At 40.2% G+C, this 22,753-nt stretch overlaps 1 protein-coding gene across 2 annotated transcripts in view; it reads right to left on the reverse strand.

Annotated features, from left to right (window-relative positions):
- Positions 1 to 13,424, reverse strand: part of LOC124283634 — a 122,970-nt gene extending 109,546 nt beyond the window's left edge. For both annotated transcript variants that reach the window (XM_046719627.1, XM_046719626.1), the window contains exons 1-3: positions 13,338 to 13,424; positions 11,273 to 12,568; positions 10,666 to 10,853 (exon numbers count right to left, since the gene is read on the reverse strand). In XM_046719627.1, coding sequence (XP_046575583.1) covers positions 10,666 to 10,853; positions 11,273 to 12,568; positions 13,338 to 13,404 — 1,551 coding nt within the window. In that variant the 5' untranslated portion in view covers positions 13,405 to 13,424. The remainder of the gene's footprint in view (positions 1 to 10,665; positions 10,854 to 11,272; positions 12,569 to 13,337) is intronic.
- Positions 13,425 to 22,753: the final 9,329 nt, after the last annotated feature.

The raw sequence follows: 22,753 nt of genomic DNA on the forward strand, positions 1-22,753 counted from the left end.
AGTGGTGTTTCCCCAACATCATTTGTGTTGAATGCAATCACACTAAGACATATTTAAATAAACTATGTGTATAGTGACTTACATGATTCTGTCAGTGACGGAAGACGGTATCCGACATTGTAGCTGTATGACTCCATGCCAAATGATTCGTGAAGCCTGACTAGAATTGGCGATGAACTGTTGACAACATATGTTTTTTGAAGTGTATCTGTAGTACCCCGACAGTGTAAGGTGCCGTTGAGAGGTTAGTCCACTGGATGTCATCCCGATGTTGACCATTTACACGGACATCCATGAATGATGACATCTCAGATACAATAGTAATCATTGGACCCTCCTTGTTCACCCCATCCAAATCTAAACTCTTTACAATGTAGTTGTTGTCATAAAGAACCGTTCCTGGCACAAACAACGATGTGCCTCCATCACTTTTGAAGTAAATGTACTCGTTACACATTACTGGTCGAGTGCTTTGTATGATGAAGTTGGCGCTGGATAGGAAACAATATTGTTTGAACTCGGCGGTATTCAGTGATGTAGACCATGTCACTACATTTCCATTTACTTCTTCCTTCGTTATATTCACGACTGTATTGTCGTACTTTGCCAATACGCGAAACACCATTGCCCCAAGGTCACTCGCCTTCACTTTGGGAATAATTTGAGTTTTTGTGAATGCGCTCTCTGGGGGGAATTTGACTAACCAGATGACCCCCAAACCGATGTCTATAACAGCTAGACATGTAGCAATACAGAGCACCTGAAAACACTGCGACTTGATAATTAGAATGGATTCGGGTTCCCCCTAAGTCACAATTTTCAGGGCTTGCTTGTGATGCCAAACCTATCTGAAAGACGTCTCCATAGCCCAGTGTGACATTAACAGTGTCTCCATCTGGGTATCGGACACCGTTAAACACATATTGACATGTTGCGTTAAGAGCCACGGAAACGTTAGTGTTGTCTTGGGTGGCCACAACGCCAAGATTTGCAGTCTTCTCGACACTTGCAATAAAATAGTCCGTTGACAACGTATCATCAGAAAGAACTGTGAATGTGTCTGATGTATCCACATTAATAGCCTGGTACTTATTGTGTCCAAAAAAGAGCAATTGCTGTTATACAGTTCACATAAATGTCCTTAGGTTCTATTCTTGTTTCAGTTAAGAGTTGTGTTGCGTCGGGTAAAGCCAGTTTAACTACATCGTTGGTGAGTACATTCACAGTGATCTGACGTCTTGTGCCGTCATTGTAGTTCACAGTACAAACACCTTCACGGGGGGATGAGAAGTAAAGAATGTTTTTAGGGCATTTGTCGGAGCATAGATGTATTCCGGAAAGAAAGCCAAAAGAATTGTTGTGCCTTTTGTATCTTTGAGAGCTGCAATGCGATACAGATGCACTAGACGTCTTCGTAGACTAAAACGTCATTTGTTAGCTTCAACATCTTTGACATCTCTATTCTGTTTCATCGAATATATCGCTTATGTGAAATGCCATTGACGATAGATAGGTTGGAAACACTTGTATCGTGCTCTTTGGGTACCACCACCATGATGGTGGTAAACATCTGAATCCGTCATCCTGTCTCATCAAAATAACACTCTGTGACGTCGCTGAAAGTCTGTTCAAATGGTATTTAAACAAAGTCAACTATTGACTCAATTTAGGGAGAACTGGTGTCCCTTTGACCTAAGGAGCTGTAACTGTAACACGCTGTGAAGAAATCCTATTTGATCCGAACTAAACTGACACGCTTTAGAAATTACTGTGATGAAAGGCTTGTGAGTCCCATTTAAACCAGCAAAAGGACACACAACGAGTCTATAATTTTCAATTGTATTTTGAAAGCCTAAGGCTACATAAACCTAAGGCTACAATGAATGGCAGTACAGATTTCTGATACAATACAGTTGGGTCACAAATCTGAAATATTAACTAAATGTCTCTAGTCAACAAAGTATTGATCCTTGTATATATACTTATTGAAGTTGGTTGATAGCTATTGAAAGTTCAATGTAGACGAGGGCTCTTGAGTGGTAGGTCTTAAAACGTCAATGTTGGCAGGCAGATGAGCGCAAATCTAAAGTTGTACCCCGTCATACATCTCTGCAACAATCCCTTATATACCTATTATACACTTCTACAGTTCTAGAGTTGGTCTGACAAAAGCTATGCTACACCACCATCTTCTCAGAGGTTCATAGAACCCCACCAAAGACACCAGAAGCAAAAAAACTAAACGAAGGTAACTTCTCAGCTTACTCTTAACAGGCGAAAATACATATCGTAAGTCCAATACAAGGTGTGAGTTCAATGTGACAAAACACATCCTGATAACAAAAACTCGATCACAGATTCACCTACATGATTATTATTGTCTATGTTTTAACATCTCATCCTCCAATGGCATCACAAGTATGGCAGAAGTATCTCCAGCTTAGCCTCCCAAATCAAACTGACACTCAGTCAAATTACTGAATGAACTTTCCAATCCGTGACATCAAACCATATTGCTCTGTTGAAGAGCTTAAACGGTCGGAACACGACGGGGAACCAAATATGGGCTGTTCAATCAAGGTATCGCTGAGACATGAATCGTCATTTTGCAGTGCTCGATTCAGGAACAGCTTGCAACTGCCATGGTGATAACCTTTCACCACTTAGTCCACTCTGCTGTTCATTTCACAAAAGATAAGGCATATATTCTTTGTAAATTGGTCATGGCTTCGAGAACATGTTAAGAAGAAATCGTGCCAATGTCATAATTTTCATTTGAATTACAAATGCAGTCATGGATCACTAATGGATCCCTAGTTCACTATGTTTAAGTTGTAGCAAACGTAAAAGTGAGCGAATAAAGACATCAGGTGATAAGGCGTGAACTCATAGTGCAGCGTATTTCCGATGTCTGGCACAATGCAAAAACGAAGAAACTGTCATAGTAGTCATCTATGCAGTAACAGACTGGACTCTCTAAGACTTTTACCACTTTGCTGTAACCTAAGTGTATTGTATATTGTCCTATACACTCAGGACCATGTGAGCTGTGACCAAGGTTCATGGAGACATGTGTCGTGCAATGACAGTGATATGTATGTACTTGGTGTTTCATCAAACAAATATTACATGAATTGCACATTGCTTTAGGGCAAGCACACGGTACAGCAACAGGGGGTGATAATATTCATTATCACCTATTTAAACATTTACTTGATTCTTGTCTTAAAGTACTATTATGTATCTTTGACAATATATGGACTACTCGGAATTTCCCTTTTCATGGCATTCCCTTCTTCATACAGATCCTTCTAGTTACAGGCCAAAATCTCTTACCAGCTGCTTATGTAAGACCATGGGGAGAATGGTCAATAATCGACTGATGTGGTACCTAGAAACTAATAATCTTATATCAAATATTCAATGTGAGTTTAGAAAAAAAAATAGAAGTACCATAGATCATTTAGTTAGTTTTCGATTTAGAAAAGGCGTATGATACGACCTGGAAGTATGGAATATTAAAAGATCTTCATGAAATGGGTTCGAGAGGCCGTGTGTCTCAATTTATATCTCGGTTTTTAACAGATCGGCAGTTCCAGGAACGTGTGGGTTCCACCATATCCGATATGTATGATCAAGACCAAGGTGTACCACAAGGTAGCATATTATCTGTATTGTTTTTCAGTATAAAAATAAACAGCTTATCCATTGATGGGTGATTATTTGTAGATGATTTTAATTTGTCATGTCGAGGTTAGAATATGCACACGATTGAGAGTCAGAACAAAATGGTTTTAAGTTTTCAAAAACTAAAAATAATTGCATTCATTTCTGTTAAAAATGTGAGCCGCACAGACACCCAGAATTGCATCTAGCAGGCACTCCAATTAAAATTGTAAAGGAAGCTACATTTCTTAGATTAATATTTGACAAACATCTTACTTTCTTTCCACATATTAAAGCTCTTAGGGATAAATGTCTGAAGGCACTTGATTTATCAAAGGTTGTTTCAAACTCCAAGTGGGGAGGGGACCAGTCAACCCTCCGTCACTTATACAGATCGCTCGTCCGTTCTAAATTCGATTATGGCTCTATCATTTATGGTGGACCTTGCAAAAGTAATCTTAAATTATTACATTCTGTTCCCCACCAAGGTCTCAGACTTGTGTTGGATCTTTCCGACCTTCTCCTATTGAAAGTCTTTATGTAGAGGCCGATGAGTCATCTCTAAAACAACGCCGTATAGATTATCCTTACAATATATCACAATGAGTCTAACCCTGCATATAGCTGTGTTTTAAATCTTCTTTATGGGGATCTGTACAACAGGAAGTCTGCTCTTATTCCGCCAATAAGGAATAAGAATTAAACCTTTCATTTTTGCTGCTGGTGTTGAGTTGGATAATATTTGTACTTTCTGCATGCTTTCCTCACCTCCATGGCAGTTAGTGAGGCCACAAGTTGATTATCACTGACAACATTTATAAAATCTTAAACTAATGGATTACAATATAGACAGGAATTTAATCAATTAAAAAGTAAATACAATACATAAAAATCCTTATTTACAGAGGGATCCCGCAGTTGCTTGTGCCACTGTAGTGGGATCCAGAACAATATCTTCCATATTACCAGACGACAGCTCTATTTTTACAGCAGAAGTTAACGCCATATTAACTGCTCTAAGATATATTAAAAAACACCATAAACATAAACAATACATAATATATTCAGACTCCTCTTCTTTTCTTCGGGCTATTAAAAATGTGTCTTCTCAACATCCACTTTTAATTGAAATAATGGAGTTATATAATGAACTTGCTTCTGGCCAATACGACATCATCCTCTTTTGGATGGCTGATTTTGCTGCTAAGGCAGCACTCAACAAATCTGTGACACCACTTCTAATCCCATATTCTGATTACAAATCTATGATTAGAGCGCACATCCGTGATCTGATGCAGGAGTGGGACGCCCAAGTAGGTATCAATAAATTACATCAAATAAAACCAACAAACCAATAAAACATCTGCTTGGGATGTCAGTCAAGAATTGATGAGGTCATCATGAGACGATGTCGCATTGGTCATGCAAGATATACACATGAGTATTTATTGAAAGGTGAAGATCCTCCGTTTTGCATCCCTTGTGATGAAAGAATCACAGTCAAGTACGTACTGCTTGACTGCATTGATTTTTCCATCACAAGGGATAAATATAATTGAATGTCAAAACAGTTCAGGATCTTTTTAACGTCAATTATCATTTAATTATTGCATTATTAAAAGAAATTGAATTGTTACATAAATTTTGATAAATGATTTGTAAATTGATACATATTTTATTATTGGCAGTTTGATTAGCAGCTGAGATTGTGAGTGGCTGTATCCTCACAGGAGGTTGAAGTATTGTAAGTCCCTAAACATTCAAGGTAAAACTAACCGAATTTTTAAAACGCGGTATTTTTGTGTTTTTAAGTTATGGTATAAATCCGTCTAGGGTCCATGTCAAAGTACTATAAGTCCACATGGTCTCTAGTATGGTGATATACCTTCAGGTGCTGGTGATCTATAGCCTGTTTTTATATTGTATTGACTTGCATTATAGCATAAGGTTTAGTTTCATACTAGTTTTATATCTCTATCTGTGATACACTAGTAGTTTTACTGTTCATCGTTAACAATTTTATGGCTTCTATTTTTTTTTTTTATCTTTACTGATAATAAATTGTTCTCAACACGCTATGGCTGAAATATTGCCGATGTGACGATAAATATTCACTCACTCACTCATAAAGCAAATAGGTTTATTTACACGATATGTGAATGCTGGACAGCGACTTATGTACACCTTCTTACAAAAGTAAGCAAGCATATTTTAAATAATGTACACACTTAACTGGAAAGCCTGTCACCAGAGCGGGGTTTTAGGTCGAAAATATCCATACCTTGTAATATAGCGTCAAATGGTGAGAGTGCGGAACATGGTTGACTATGTGCCATTGGAACTTGAAGGGTGTTCATACCTACAACCAGCTGTCACATGGATCCAGGAGCTATTACTTTCAGTCTTCCTTGATATACCTTGACTAATGTATGTGACTTTAAACGACATTCACCCAGTTTCATCATGTTATTGTGAACTTTTCATGTGTTTTATTCCATATTACAATGAACTGTGTGCAAACACGTTGCAAGAGAGTTGTTCCATATCCTCCGTTATACGAAATCTATATAATTACTGTTCCATTCAGCAAAGAAAATGTGACAATGTGTCTGTTGTCATTCTTCAGCTGAACAGTAAGAGAGAAATCTGACATTCTAAGAACGCGATTAGCATTGTTCTTCAGCAACCTTTGATTGTTGTAAGAAGCATGTACATGATGAAATCTCAAATTGACCTGTAGTCTAAATGAAAGTGCAACAGTACAAGCATTTGTATTATTAGATTCGAGGATTCCCTTCCACAGCTGCGGTGACTACTGATGTAAAAAACGTTTTCTTATTTCAGAGAAGGCGGAAGATAGATATAACGGGTAAAGTTACAGACAGACTCATGCAAGTCTATCAGACTTTCTGATCCGTATTTTCACGTTTATAATTATACTAAATGTTTCCTTATTACAGAGAAGGCGGGAGATAGATATCACGGGTAAAGTTAAAGACAGACTCATACAAGACTATCAGACTTTCTGATCCGTGTTTTCATATTTCTAATTATATTTTACGTTTCCCTATTACAGAGCAGGCGGGAGATAGATATCACAGGTAAAGTGATGGACTCATGCAATTCTATCTAAAGAGCACTCAATAAATCTGTGACACCACTTCTTATCCCATACTCTGATTACAAAGCTAGCATTAGAATCTATATCCGTGACCTGATGCAGAAGAAGTGGGACACCCAGGCAGGCATCAATAAATTACATGAAATAAAACCTTACATTGGTTACACCTACTTGGGTTGTCAGTCCAGATTTGAAGAGGTTATCATTCGACGATGTCGTATTGGCCACACTAGATATACTCATGAATATCTACTGAAAGGTGAGGATCCTCCGTTTTGTATCCTTGTTAATCACGTTCAAGCATGTCTTGCTTGACTGTGTTGAATATCCATCACAAGGGATAACTATTTTAAATCACGAACTATGAAGGATCGTTTTAATAATATCAGTTCTCATTTAATTATTGCAGTTTTAAAAGAATTAGATTTGTTAAACGATTTGTAAATAGACAAATATTTTATGATTGGAAGTTTGAATTAGTAACTCAGATTGTTAGTGGCTGTATCCTCAAGGGGGGTTAAAGTACTGTAAAATGATTGTCCTCCTGACAGGATACGTAAGTCCCAAAACATTCAAAGTAAAATGTTAATCTTCCACTTTTTTACTCGTAGTATTCTTGTCACTTTAATTTGTGGCTAAATTTGCCCACAATCGCCAGCGGCTGAAGGGATAGTGTAAATCCAGCTAGGGTCCATGTAGGTAGCAAAGGCACTGTACATCTACCTTCGTTCGTTGGTGATCACTAGCCCATTGTATTGTCTAAAATAGTTTTCTATTTTTAGAATTAATACTAGCTAGTTTTAACTCTTTTTTTGTGATACCCTAGTTATTTTACAGACCGTCGATGAATGGTAATTTAATTACTTGTATTTCTTCTGTATGCACAACATTTCCTGTCACTATATGGCTGAAATATTGCCGGGGTGACGTTAAATTTTAACTCACTCACTATCTAAAGAGAGTGAACAGTTAAAAATATAATGCAAAATTAAATGGTAAAGCATTAGTTCAAATGAACGTACGTGCACAGATCGTGATAGTATCAGCAATTTGTTCATGAAGTTGTTGAGCTTACACCTTCTTGTGCTCTGTAAAACCTCAGACATCTAGTGAGTGATACTTTTATTAAAGAACAAGAACTATTTCAAATCCGTTCCACGAACGATAAATGCTTATGGTTAGCATTTTATACATCAACCAACTATGTTTGGACTTCTGTGACACTGCTGTTGACACTTGTTGGAGAAGTCCATTTGGTCACAGAATGTCACGTGACAAGTGACATAGATGCCGTCCTGTTCATTAGGGAGGTCAAACATGTCAAACTTAAACCTGGTCACGGAGTTTCGCGTCACGAGGATCTGAGTACGAGCATCCACAGCACACCTGGAAATACATTCAGAATTTACCCAATGTCATTTTAAACAACTGACAGTGGGAATCAAAACAACCTACAGATTTCTTATGATTACTGGATTCATGTTTTCATAATTCATTAAAGTACGTAAATGTCCAGATATGGCTTTACATGGTATAATTTGGACCATTATATGTGTCTGGTACAAACGATGAGTGGTGGTTAAATGTAAGTCTATTCCATATCAACTATGACTATCCATCTGTGCCAAATTGGACATTCCTGGTACGACTTGGCGCCCAGTAAAATCTGCTTGTGGTGCGAACTATTTACGTGGATCGGAATCATTCAGTTGATTACCTATCATCGGCGCCGATGGAACTGGACCACAGTACAAACTGCTTGTTGGAGTTAGTTACAGGCAACATTTTAAAAAGTAATATTACGGAAGGTGGAAGTACATAAGAAACGAACTCGTGTATATACAATGTGGTCTGAAGTTGGAGATCAATTTTCCAATTGTAGAAAGACAGTGGAAGATGGCGGTAATAGACGTGTAAAGAAGGACACATAACAAAATCCTTTCCTTCAGATTCTGTCATCTCACTCACCCATCTGCGATGAGAGGATAAGATGCTTGTTTCCCAGGAACACTGTCAAGGTGGGCGTCACATGATCGTAACACCAGTATTGTATTGGAAGTCCCTGGCGAGGTAACTTGAACATACACAGGTGCTCCAAGCTCAGCCTGAATCAGATTGCCGTTTGAAAGGTGCATAAATGATGCGTCTTGGTACAGGGATATATGGACGCTGGAACCTTGCACCTGTCCAGCTGTTGAGCCGTGGGCAGTTGTGTTAAAGTTTGGGTAAATGTGAACGGAATCCGTCCCATCCACTGGTTCGGAGCAGCTGACATCATGAATCCAGATGACATCTCGAACCAAATAATCAGTTACTGGTTGTACATACATCAACGTGTTCTAAAAGGTAACCATGCCTTTGGACACCTGAATAATATAGAAATAAGGGAAACATGAACATCGTTCCATTTTCGAATGCATGCTTAAATGATGAACCACTAGAGGACTTGGGTTTCATTTTACAGAGCAATGCTAACGGTATGAGAGTCGAAACTTGTCGCCAGTTATGACTATGAAACAGGGCTCTATTACATGTGTTTTGTCAAACGAGAGACGAAGAAGGAAACATGACACAACAATGAAAAGGAATTGTCACAATACACATTAGAATGATGACATGTCACAATACTTAGGTCTCATTTTACGAACACTACGACTGCCAAAATAACATACACTTACGAACGTTGTAGCCATACGACCGGTTCATGAAACTGGGCTCTGGACGCATACAGACATGTATCTTGCAATACGATAGGCGAGAAGGGAAACGTCACTCGTAGAAGAGGATTTAACTGTCCACCACAAAAGTGGTCTCGCATGTGTCAACACATTACTCCGTCACAAACAGTCTGATATAAAAGTTGCAATAGTGGTTTAATAATTTACATGCAGATATGTATAATGTCATGGTTGCATATAAGCTCTCCAATTTTTGCGACCGAAGAACCAACATAAATGACTGATGTCCAACGTTGATGTGCATGTCTCCAAATGCGTTGGGTCGTCTTGAGTTTTCATGCAAATAAATATTCTTTCTCGGTGTCACCATCAGTTATCTTTGGGTCATATTCTGAGGACGATTGTCCCCACGTATGACAGAATTGTTTGACGGGGGCGTGTCGCCATATTGGAATATAAGAGGAATTAGAATCGACAACGGGAAAACTCAAAGGATCGACACTATAAAAGACAATACGTCGAATTGTGTGTTACCAGTAGCAATTATGCATGTTCTGTTCGAATCAGTCCGTTTCTACTTCATCTTCCCTACGTGAGCAACACGTTTCAAACTGGCATCTCCTTGTCAGCACGCCTGGCATTGGATTGAACGCTTTTGTCGTTATCAGACAGTCGGTGAGAAAAAGAACAGGGTCAGGGGTATGGTTGTAAGGAGTTCAGGGTAACGGTGGCTAAGATTGCAATGCACCAGGCAACCCCTTCTCACACACTGGCACAAGAGTGGCCAGGTCTAAGGTACAGCAATACTCCTTGGCCATGCCAGACATCTTTGAATGTGAGGTCGGTTTCAAGTATGCCATACTTGTTTATCAGTATCATATTCGCTGGTTTAATGCAGAGACCTGTTTCTCTTCGGCCTATATGAAACTGACACGCTGAAATATAGCTGACATACCACACAATGCCCAGAACCCCGTTACCTTAACGTCACATCAGCAATTAATGTTAGGAAAACGTAGTAACTTCGAATGGCGAGTTCTTGGTTATTTGGATAGAAGTACAGTCGAGGGTTAAATGTTGTAATTTATTATAATGTCTGATGAAGGTTTAACCTTTTTTGAAACAGAGGCGCCAGTATATCAGTAATTCCATCTTAGTTACCTGCGCTTAGGTGTAGCAAATATATATTTTGAAACCTACACTTGTTTGTGTGTGGCAGTCGTTGTAGGACATGTTGAATATGAGCTGCTGTCCCTGCATCGTTCCGACACACGTGTCCCTTGTCATGTAGAGTTGGGGGAAGGGAATGTGGTCCAGGTTTGATTCGCTGAAGTCCATGGTAATGAACCAGCCTCCTGGTAGGCATTTGAGGGTGATAGTACCATCCACTGAAACAGTTCCATTCGTTGCTATCAACTACTATAAAGCAAAAGTATGAGCCCATTGATTATATGCTTTTACAATAATTGCACAGAACTCTAGAGACCAATCCTTTCTTGAACAGGACTTTGATATCAGATAAATAGCCCTTTCATGCAATCTACTTTCTATTTTCTTGACATGTAACCAGCGCCTGACCTTTAGATGACACTGATCCATTTCAGACCCTTATGTGATTTTTGGAAGACCTCGAGTCCATTGAGAAGACATTTAATTTCAATGCTGAAAACAATTCAAAACACCCGGCTGTTAGTTGCAAAATCTGGTCTTTTTCAACAACATGATCGACAGTGTTTTCCTCAACATCCTTAGTGCGCAGTACAATCCCCCAGACGTTCTTAATTCCGCTACGTGTATAGTGACTTACGTGTTTCTGCAAGTGACGGAAGACGGTATCCTGCATTGTAGCTGTATGACTCCATGCCAAATGATTCGTGAAGTCTGACTAGAATTGGCGATGAACTGTTGACAACATATGGTCTTTGAGGGTGTATCTGTAGTACCCCGACAGTGTAAGGTGCCGTTGAGAGGTTAGTCCACTGGATGTCATCCCGATGTTGACCATTTACACGAACATCCATGAATGATGACACCTCAGATACAATAGTCATCATTGGACTCTCCTTGTTCACCCCATCCAAATCTAAACTCTTTACAATGTAGTTGTTGTCATAAAGAACCGTTCCTGGCACAAACAACGATGTGCCTCCAAGACCTTTAAAATAAATAAGCTCAGTACACATTACTGGCCGAGTGCTTTGTATGATGAAGGTGGCAGGCGATAGAGAACAGTACTCTTTAACGTCGGCGGTATTCAGTAATGTAGACCATGTCTCTACATTTCCACTTACTTCTTCCTTTGTTATATTCACGACTGTATTGTCATACTTTGCCAATACACGAAACGTCATAGCCTCAAGGTCACTCGTCTCCACTTTGGGAATAATTTGGATGTTTGAGAATGCGCTCTCTGGGGGAACTTGACTAACCAGATGATTTCCATGAAGGGTTGCGTCACAGATAGGTCCGCGGACATACACAGCCCCTGAAAACACTGAGACTTGATGATTAGAAAAGATTTGGGTTCCCCCTAAGTCACACTTATCAGAGCTCGCATCTGATGCTAAACCAATCTGAAAGACGTCACCATAGCCCAGTGTGGCATTTACAGTGTCTCCAGCTGTGTATCGGACGCTGTTAAATACATATTGACATGTTGCATTAAGGACCACAGAAACCTTAGTGTTATCTTGGGTGGCCACAACGCCAAGATTTGCAGTCTTCTCGACACTTGCAACAATATATTCCGCTGACAACATATCATCAGTAAGAACTGTGAATGAGTCTGATGTTTCCACATAGTCCGCGTACTTATTGTGTCCATAAAGAGCTATTGCCGTTGTGCAGTTCACATAAATGGCCTTTGGTTCTATTCTTGTTCCAGCTGGTAGTTGTGTTGCGTCAGGTAATGCCAGTTTAACTACATCGTTGGCGACAACATTCACAGTGGTCTGACGTCTTGTGCCGTCGTTGTAGTTCACAGTACAAACACCGCCAAAAGGGGATGAGAAGTACAGAATGTTTCGAAGAGCATTTGTTGGAGTAAATGTAGATTCCGGAAAGAAAGCCAAAGAAAATGTTCTTCCTTTTGTATCTTTGAGAGCTGTAATGGAATACAAATAATCTGACCTCTTCGTAGACTGAACCCTCATTTGTTAGCGTCGACATCTTAGACATTTCTATATTTTATTAGGACGTCGATTTTGTTTAAATGTCAAAACATCTTTGTACTGCACGTCATATTTTTGTATCTGAATACATGGCAAGCTCTGAAGGAATGACACTTACATGTAGCTTCTTCGTCAGCAAGCATGCGTGGACAGCTCGTCACTATTATAATGCTACATCCCCAAACATGACGTCATAGTCGGATATGGAAATTTAAAGCTGTTTATTGTCGCTAGCAATTCGACGCTTGTAGTTGAGTTGATACTTTTATCGTGTGTTCTTGATTAATGCGTTCCTTAAATCAACAATTTACAACTAAGCGTACTGAGATTCAAACACTCTCTTAGGGAATAATAATCAAGTAGTTCCAATGATAATATTGAACAAACTTTATTGATGACAACGTTGTTATTTCGTGAGTGCAACGTTTCCATACAGATCCTTGTACCGTTGTCAAACAGGAATGTACCGTTGTCATTGGCACCGCTTGACAACGGTACAACAATCTGTATGGAAACATCGCACTCACACACTAAAGAAGCTGTTATCAATAAAGTGTGTTCAATATTGTACGTCCCAACTTCTAAAATGCCACTCAAATAAGTTTCAATGATAAAATGTACAATTACAGATTGTATAATTTACATTGTTCACTATGTTGGTCCAATATCTAAAAAACAATGGTACCCCAATTACATACTTACCTTCGCATAGCTGATTACAGGAATATAAAATGCAAACCAACTTTAGGATGTTCATAGAAAATGCCATACTGCTTTTGTCCTCGATCACTGTTGAGAACAAAGCAGGTGAAAATTAATCTGCGATCTTTTTAACCGGTGCTACCTGACCTATATTCTAAATATAAAATCAGTTATCTTAGATTAAATGAAGTCAAAAAGAAATATATTCAAAAACAATGCAACATGAACGACAACACACAAATCCTTGCAAAGAAGACATTTGCGGATTTGCATGTGTGTTTCCACTTCTATCAGGTGCTGAGCGTTGAACTGGGCCAGTGTTACTGTGTAGCAAGAATGTCTGAGCGAATTGTGTCTTACATAAAATACATTAGTTGTAGTTGGTTTCGTTGTGTCAGCTTCACTTAGGAAGAGGTGATGTTTATATCCGTTCGTTTACCCCTTGGTGAACCAACTAGCACGGATATGACGCTGACCAACAAAGACCGAGTTCAAAATTCAAAATTAGAAATAGAAGTGATTTGAATAAAGACAATAGTGGACAAGGCGTGATTTTGTGAGGTGCAGGATATTTGATGCCTGACAAACATGCTAGAAACAAGACGCTGTCTAAACCTTCCCCAGAAGTCATCTATACAATAGGATACTGGACTCTTTTAGACGTTTACCATTTTGGTGAAACCCAAGGTGCTTGTGAAGAACAAACAAAATTGATGAGCAAATCGAACTTGAACCAACGATAAGGTGAATCATTGCATGTGAAAGTCATCTTCTGAGCAGCGAATCATTTTGCCTTCGAACCAACCACAGAGTCTCACATTACAATATGATCTGAACGCCATTACCACAGACGTGCGTCGAGGAATTCGTGAATGTAGGAGAACAATCAAGACCGTGCAAACTGTGGCCCCGAAAGGTCAATGGAGGCATGTGTAGCATTATGACAACGGCATGGCTATAGTCTCCTATCATGCATATGATGCCTTTTGAACACGCGCCTGTTGCGTAAAACAACATTCACTCAATGTTCATTTCAATGGACTGTGTGCACAATTATTGGGAGAAAATACCGAGTAAAGCCCTTAATTTGTTCTTATTCTTATCAATGAAAAGCAGCAATATAAAATCAGACAACACAGAGACTGTGTCTGTATTTACATTTCAAACATGGCCTGATAGCCGAAAGGCTAATTTGTTTATTCATCATGTTGAAAAGCCCAGTTCCAGCATTTGATATACTTGGTTGGTGTTTGTTTGGCTTCATTTCATTTTCGGCTTTGGTTTCTTTTGACAGACTGACTTGACAGGAACCTCATACAATTGATTTTTTCCAGCGACGATTTGGGGTAAGAGTGAGTGAGTGAGTTCAGTAAAGTTACGCCACACCTCAGCAATATTCCAGCGAGGCGGCGGTTCTGTAAAAAATCAGGAGTCTGGACCAGATAATCTAGTGATCAACAGCATGAGCATCGATCTGCGCAATTTGGGGAACTGATGACATAATGTCAATTAAGCCGAGTTCGACCTCCGATCCTTTTAGTCAACTCTTACGACAAGCATTGGTTACTTGAAGGCTCTTTCTAACCCGGACCTTCACGGGTATTTGGATAAGAATTGGGCTTCGGTAACCCATACTTAATCATAAGAGAGGCGACGAAACAGTTCAAGTGGCCCAGCTCGCTGACTTAGCGACAGAAGTATCACATCGTACCCCACCTTTGATGACCGATGATCACTGATGATCACTGGATTCTCTGGTCCAGATCGACAATTTTACAGACATCATATAGTTGAATATATCGAGCGAGTGCCAGTTCAAACAACAAACAACAATCGATATATGCGCAACAAAACTCATTTCAGCCCTCGATCTGTTTGTGCTAGCAGCGTTAACGTAAGTGTAAGATTGGCGTTATTTGACATGTCGTTATATACATTGATCTTTTGAACATCATGTGGTCGTGGTCAAACTCTGCTATGTGCATGATTTAGCCAGGATATATGCTCACCGTGGCTGTACATACCACACACTTACTCATAGTTTTAATAAGAAGGTTCTACCATACTTCGGTGCCACGGACAATGATGGTGGTAAAGATCTGAAACCTTCATCCTACCCTCTCATCAAGCTAACACTTCCATGACATCGCTGGAATTCCAAAGAGGAGTTTAAACCATGTCAGTCAAAGTTACTCATTGTATTGAAAACTGTCCCTTGATCTAGGAGCTGTAATTGCCAATACACTGTGAAGAAATCATAAGTAACCTTATTTTATCCTAACTAAATCCTGATCACAGAATCTACATGTTTCAAAACCACAGATTCGTCTACATGATTGCATTGGTCTATGTTTCCTTTCTGTTTCGCCATCCCTCTTCGGCATCAACCTTAGCAAAGTAGCATTGCCGCTACCTACCCCAATTAAACTGACACGGAAAGCAAATTACTGAATAAATCTCCTTTCCAACCGTGACATCAAACCATACAATGCCTTGTTTGAAGGGCTTAAACGGTGCGTATCGCGATGGGGACACAGCCAATCTGCTTAATCCACACTTCTTCCAATGTGCCTGGCCAGTAGGTTACTCCACCAACTTGTCTGTGGTGTTTGTCCATTTTCAGCAAAATTACAGCAATAAAAAGAACGAAGTGATACCAAAATGGGCTGTTCTAATAGCTAACTTCTCGATATGCCTGGCCAGTAGGTTACTGCTCACAACTCGTGTGTGGTGCTTCTCCAGATCTTCAGCAATATTCCAGCAATATAAGAACGAGGGAGGACACCAAAAATGGCTGGTTCAATAGCACTTCTTCGATATGCCTGGCCCGTAGGCTGCTCCAATTTAACTTGTGTGGTGTTTCTTCTCCATCTTTCGCAATATTCCAGCAATATATAGAACGAGAGGACATTTTAAAATGGGCTGTTCATCAATAGCACTTCTTCGATATGCCTGGCCAGTAGGCTACTCCTAATTCAACTTGTGTGTGGTGTTTCGCCATCTTCAGCAATATTCCGGCAAATAGGGAAAGACGGGGACACCACACATGGGCTACTTAGTGCCTCGTCGTTCATGTGAAGAGCTACCTGGCTACTCCTCCTGACAGGTTGATCCTGGGAGTAAAAACTTCATTTATGACGAAGTTATGGAACCGTTCTTAATCAGAGACAAATGAAGCTGTGGATGGTAGACGAGGAGGATGTTATGAATGTTACGAACATTAAGGCATACATTATCATCTATAGTTCGTCTTGGAAAAAGAAGAAAGTAGTTGAAAATACATATTTCTGTGATCTTGTCATTCTGAACTAAAATGTAATAATAGGTGAGGTGAGGTGAGGTGGAGGTGAAATTGGGTTTAACGTCGTGCTTGAGAATATTTCGCCCATATGACGACGTGCATGCGTGTGTATGTGTATGTGCGGCTGCTTGTACTAGCCCAGGCTGGAAGCTGGTTTTATAGTGCTAGCCCACTGAGATGTACCATACCGCAGTGAAGCATGAATACCCCACTCCAGACACATTATACTGACTCCGAGCCCACCAGTCCCTTGTTTGTACCCATTAATGCCGAGCGCCAGACAGGAACCCAACAAAGTACCATATTTTAACGTCTTTTTTTGGTATGACGCGGTCGGGGATCGAACCCGCGACCTTCCGCTCTCCGGGCGGACGCTCTAACCACTACACCACGGGAGGCGGTCTGCCAATAATAGAAAACTATGAATCACAGTATTCTGTTAAAAAATCAGTCTTTTTATTTTATTAAATGCTATGTATCAACTTTACAGACACTCAAAATGTAACTGCAATATTTTAGATTAGTCAAACTCTTTCACTGCCTCGCTAGAAGAAACATATTTTACTAAATCAAAGGACATATTCACAACATACTGTCCTAAGGTGTGTATGGAGTGAGTGGTTGAGTGAGTTTAGTTGTACGCCGCAGTCAGCAATATTCCAGCTATGTGGTGGCAGTTTGTAAATAATCGAGTCTGGAACAGACAATCCGGTGATCAATAGCATGAGCATCGATCTAAGCAATTGAGATACGATGACATATGTCAACTAAGTCAGCGAGCATGACCATCCGATCCAATTGGTCGCCTCTTACGATTAGCATCGGTTACTGAAGATCAATTCTAACCCGCATCTTCACGGGTCGTGTGTATGGAACATGTCCATTGCATATATTAAGCATTGAACGTTCAGAACATGTAAATTGTTTTACACCAAACCTTAATTGATACACCCATCATTAGTTAGAAACAATTACATTTACATGGGAAACTGTCAACATCTAATTTGAACAAAGATCTACAATGTATGTGACTTTTTCACCCGTAATTCTGCGTTCGAATTTTACGTGGAAAAGAAGGAGAAAAATGTGATAGTCACTTTGCTCTTGTCAGTCCCAACTTCTCTAATACTTCAGATATCATGGCTTCCCGTCCGCTGACAAACTGTGAGTGGGGTTCGGGCCAATACTCTATTGCCGCTATGGAGACGAAATGCCTCGAACTGGACCATGATGTCTTCACTAACAGGATTCGCTGTATTGTAAACTTCCTGTGATTGTACAAATTCACCCACTTTCCTTTTGAATTTCAATCTTTGCGGGAAACGTTCGTCGACGTTTCGCTGAGGTCAAGGTCGTACACACGTGACCCTTGTCATCTGAGGTGGAAGCATTTGGGTGGATTCTCTGATCAGCCTCTTCAATGACAGGTTTACTTCTCTCTCTTTTATCAGCCTTAATGCTTAGCTTCCCTATCTTTCTTACAACCTCTAGAAGTGTACGTCTACATTAATTCTTCCAATATCGATAAAACTCCCAGAACTCCCAGAGGCATAGTCAGGCTTCAAAGGGCATCACCGTTGTTTCTATAGACTCCAGAAACTGTCTGACGACATAGCTGTCAGATTGGCTCCAGATTCGTTGGATTTGAAACACTTGCTGTGTTTATCTTTCCATGTTTACCTGCTTCGTACTTCAGAACTATCTTGGAAATCTGGTCACATAGAAAACATTCGTCACCTTGGGTAGGCGTGCAGATTTACAGACTCGAACTGATAGAAGATTCTGATGACTCCAGGCAGAGTTTTGATCTTCCTCTCGTCATCGCTGCCACTATCCACCTCCTCTTCATCTCTTGCTGTCGAGGCTTTCAGCTTCTGAACTCCGAAGCTGAAAGTCTTTCTCAAAGAGTCTTCTCCCTAAGAATCAGGCTCCCGAGCAGATTCGAGTCTGCACTGTTCTGTCCTGTTCAAACGATGAGCTTTTAAACTCATTGAAACAGTGTAGAAACACTTGGAGCTTGTACGACAGATCATCCATTCCGTCTCAGATACTCTTGCCTCGCTTAACAAATTAATTTCCCCACAGTCTCTGCATACATCAGGCACTAAGTGGCTGGAAAGCAAGCCTCAGCCCGTCCTGAAATCGTTGACAGCTTGTATTTACGCCCTGAATATCGAAAGTCGTCAGAAGAAACCCAAGTCACAAGCAAAGCTGTTCCTAGACTGTATTTTTACCTGCATGTCGAAAGTAGTCAGAAGAAATCTAAATCCACAAGCACAAAGGTGTTTTTGAACATAAAGAGTATGGATCCTGAACACTGAACAACGTCGTCAGTTCTTCCTAAATACACTTAACGGTCTTGACCAATACACAGGGTACAATGAAACTTTTCCATACGCTTTTTAATAATTCTGGAAAATAAAACCACCACGGTCTGTAAACATAACATGTTTTACACTGATATGCCAAGCAGTCAAACCAGGTCCTATAGAAGCAATTGTTCAAGATTCGTACTTGTGATAACTGGCGAGCGCTGTGTTTGAATAGCTAAAGGGCGAAACCAGAATCAGCTTGGGAATTTCCTGAATGGTTTTAGAGTTTCACGTATTCCTGTTCGTCATGTGTCATATTGTTTAGGGTGCGATTAGTCAGGTCACTTTTCGCTCAAAGCAGGTCAAGAAAGATAACAGCAAACGCTCGTTAAGAATTACGAGAGTACAATATGGCAAATATAAAGCCTACATTTTTCTAGAGTATTTGGTTCTCCTTAAAATGTACTTAGTCACTAAATCCTTTGTCAACTTTCCTTTTACTCGGAACCATAATCCCCACCTCAGCGAATGAAAGGTTCTTGTGCGATAGAATTTGTAAGGCCATATAGCAAAACAATCTTGTTTCTCATCACTTTTTAAACAAATTATGGGTCGGGCGGGCGGATTTATATTTTTACATTCTATTTTGCTGACCAAAACCTCTTGATATCAGTGGAAATGTACACTTTTTCTCCGATAGAAAATAAAAACTTATTCCTGCACATTTTGTGATTTAAAGTTGCCTTTTCTCTAGAGTAAATATTTTTTTAAATGTTAGGATCGGTTCGAATCTTTGGGTCCGGCGGTAATGAGAAACAAGAAACATTTTATACATGACCTTAATATCTTTCAAGTCAAAACTCAGTGCTGGTTGGTGAAACAACTGGAGAGTTGTTAGGCATAATCATGTAAAAGACATTTTCAAAACATGAAACGACTCGTGTTTGATTTATGAACCTGTCGACATAGAGCACTCAAAGCATTGACTTTCGATAAGGGTTTTAAGAACCTTAAAAATGTATTTTTTTCGATCAATGGTATTCTTGAATATATCCAGAATTCAACATGGTTTTTTTAGATCTAAGAAATATTATGTTAAAGTAGATCCTATTGTAAAAAAATAGGTTCGCAAAACAAAGAAAACGGACAGTTGTTGGTTGTTAAGCCTGTAGTCTGTGGTATTTCTACTTTTGTGGTCGACACTGCGTTGTCAAGTGAGTGATCGATAGTGTGAACATTGATTTATTCTGTCGGGCAAAACTAAAATGTTGTATGCTTTCAAATCGGAGTTTATCCACACTAAATACAACTGTGTATATCATTGTCACTCTTAAACAAGACAATACCATGGCACTTTCTATCAGATAACTCCATCTCTAAGCTGAATGAACTCTTCAAAAACTTTACACATTCGTGGAGATGTAATGAAGAGGGGCCTCTTTCGGCCCATTCTGAAAACTGAAGACAGCCAAAAGTAAGGGAAATGGTTCTGAGATCAAAATTTAAAAAAATATATATACCTGATAAATGTAGCTATCGTCATCACACCCAACCAGCCTATTGAGAGATTTTAGGAAGCAGGTATAAGCGTAAAATGCTTTTGTGTTGTACAGAAAATATGCAAAATGTTGAAATTACAAAAATATATCTCGTCTCGTTCATTCATAACACTTGCATTTCCACAATACTACAACCTATGGTAGCAGAGTGAGCATTTGCCCTATTTTTCTCTCTGTGTTTCAACTATTGTCAGAAAGGTTAGACCCCTGAAGATCCAGGTTAGAACTGGGCTCTGTTCTGACAGGCTATTATAGCGCAGAGCATAGCAACAACTGTCCTAAGTCTATGTTATAGTATAGGAGGTACGACAGTCGTAGCGCTACGATAGCTTTCTGAAACAGGGCCCTGGGCCTAGATTTTCGAAGTTCTCTTAACGCCAAGATAGTCGTAAAGTGCCATACATTAACATTAACTTTACGACTATCGCAGCGCTAGGAGAGCTAATGTGTGTTAAGCAACCCATGCTTGTTGTAAGGAGGCGACTAACGGGATCAGATGGTCTTGGAACTTACTGACTTGGTTGATTACACGTCATCTCATCATCCCACTGCGTAGATGGGATGATCATGCTGTTGATCACTGGATGGTCTTGTCCTGGATTCGATTCTTTACAGACCGCCACCATATAGCTGGTAGAGTGCGGTGGTTGAACTAAAAAATAAAGGATATAAGACTGAAGTCCGAAACGACAGACAGGCGTCAGTAACATTCCAGTCTCAAACAATTTTGGTAACTAAGAGACCAAGATACTCTAGTGGATGATAGCTTTAGAGATCCAGGATACTTCCTAGTGGATGATAAGCTTAGGAGGCCCAGATACTCTAGTGGATGATAAGCTTAGGAGGCCCAAATACTCTAGTGGATGATAAGCTTAGAGGACCCAGATGCTCCTAGTGGATGATAGCTTAGGAGATCCAGATACTCTTGTGGATGATAGCTTAGGAGGCCCAGATACTCTAGTGGATGATAGCTTAGTAGGCCCAGATACTCTTAGTGGATGATAGCCAAGGAGGCCAGGAATACTCTAGTTGATGATAGCTTAGGAGGCCCAGATACTCTAGTGGATGATAGCTTGGGAGGCCCAGATACTCTAGTGGATGATAGCTTAGGAGACCCAGATACTCTAGTGGATGGTAGCTTAGGAGGCCCAGATACCCTCGTGGATGATAGCTTAGGAGACCCAGATACCTCTCTAGTGGATGATAGCTTAGGAGACCCAGATACTCTAGTGGATGATAGCTTAGGAGATCCAGATACTCTAGTGGATGATAGCTTGGGAGACCACAAGATACTCTTTGGATGATAGCTTAGGAGGCCCAGATACCTTGTGGATGACGATAGCTTGGGAGGCCCCAGATACTCCTAATGGATGATAGCTTAGGAGGCCCAGATACTCTAGTGGATGATAGCTTAGGAGGCCCAGATACTCTAGTGGATGGTAGCTTAGGAGGCCCAGATACTCTAGTAGATGATAGCTTAGGAGACCCAGATACTCTAGTGAATGATAAGCTTAGGAGATACAGATACTCTAGTGGATGATAGCTTAGGAGATACAGATACTCTAGTGGATGATAGCCAGGAGACCCAGATAGTCCTGTGGATGATAGCTTAGGAGGCCCAGATACTCTAGTGGATGATAGCTTAGGAGGCCCAGATACTCCTATGGATGGTAGCTTAGGAGGCCCAGACACCTAGTGGATGATAGCTTAGGAGACCCAGAGATACTCTAGTGGATGGTTGGTTATTAGGAGACCAAAGATACTCTAGTGGATGATAGCTTAGGAGACCAAGATACTCTAGTGGATGATAGCTTAGGAGGCCCAGATACTCCTAGTGGATGATAGCTTAGGAGACCAAGATACTCTAGTGGATGGTAGCTTAGGAGGCCCAGATACTCCTAGTGAATGATAGCTTGGGAGGCCCAGATACTCTAGTGGATGGTAGCTTAGGAGACCCAGATACTCTAGTGGATGGTAGCCTTAGGAGGCCCCAGATACCCCTCGTGGATGATAGCTTAGGAGGCCCTTAGATACTCTAGTGGATGATAGCTTAGGAGGCCCAGAGATACTCTTAGTTGATGATAGCTTAGGGAGACCCCTATACTCTACAGTGGATGATAGCTTAGGAGATCCAGGATACCTAGTGGATGAAGTAGCTTAGGAGGCCCAGATACCTCTGTGGATGATAGCTTAGGGAGGCCCAGATACTCTAGTGGATGGTAAGAGCAATACGTAATGGCTTAC

Source organism: Haliotis rubra, unplaced genomic scaffold, assembly GCF_003918875.1.
Source record: "Haliotis rubra isolate DU_JTF1 unplaced genomic scaffold, ASM391887v1 Scf319, whole genome shotgun sequence".
NCBI classification, from domain to species: Eukaryota; Metazoa; Mollusca; class Gastropoda; order Lepetellida; family Haliotidae; genus Haliotis; species Haliotis rubra.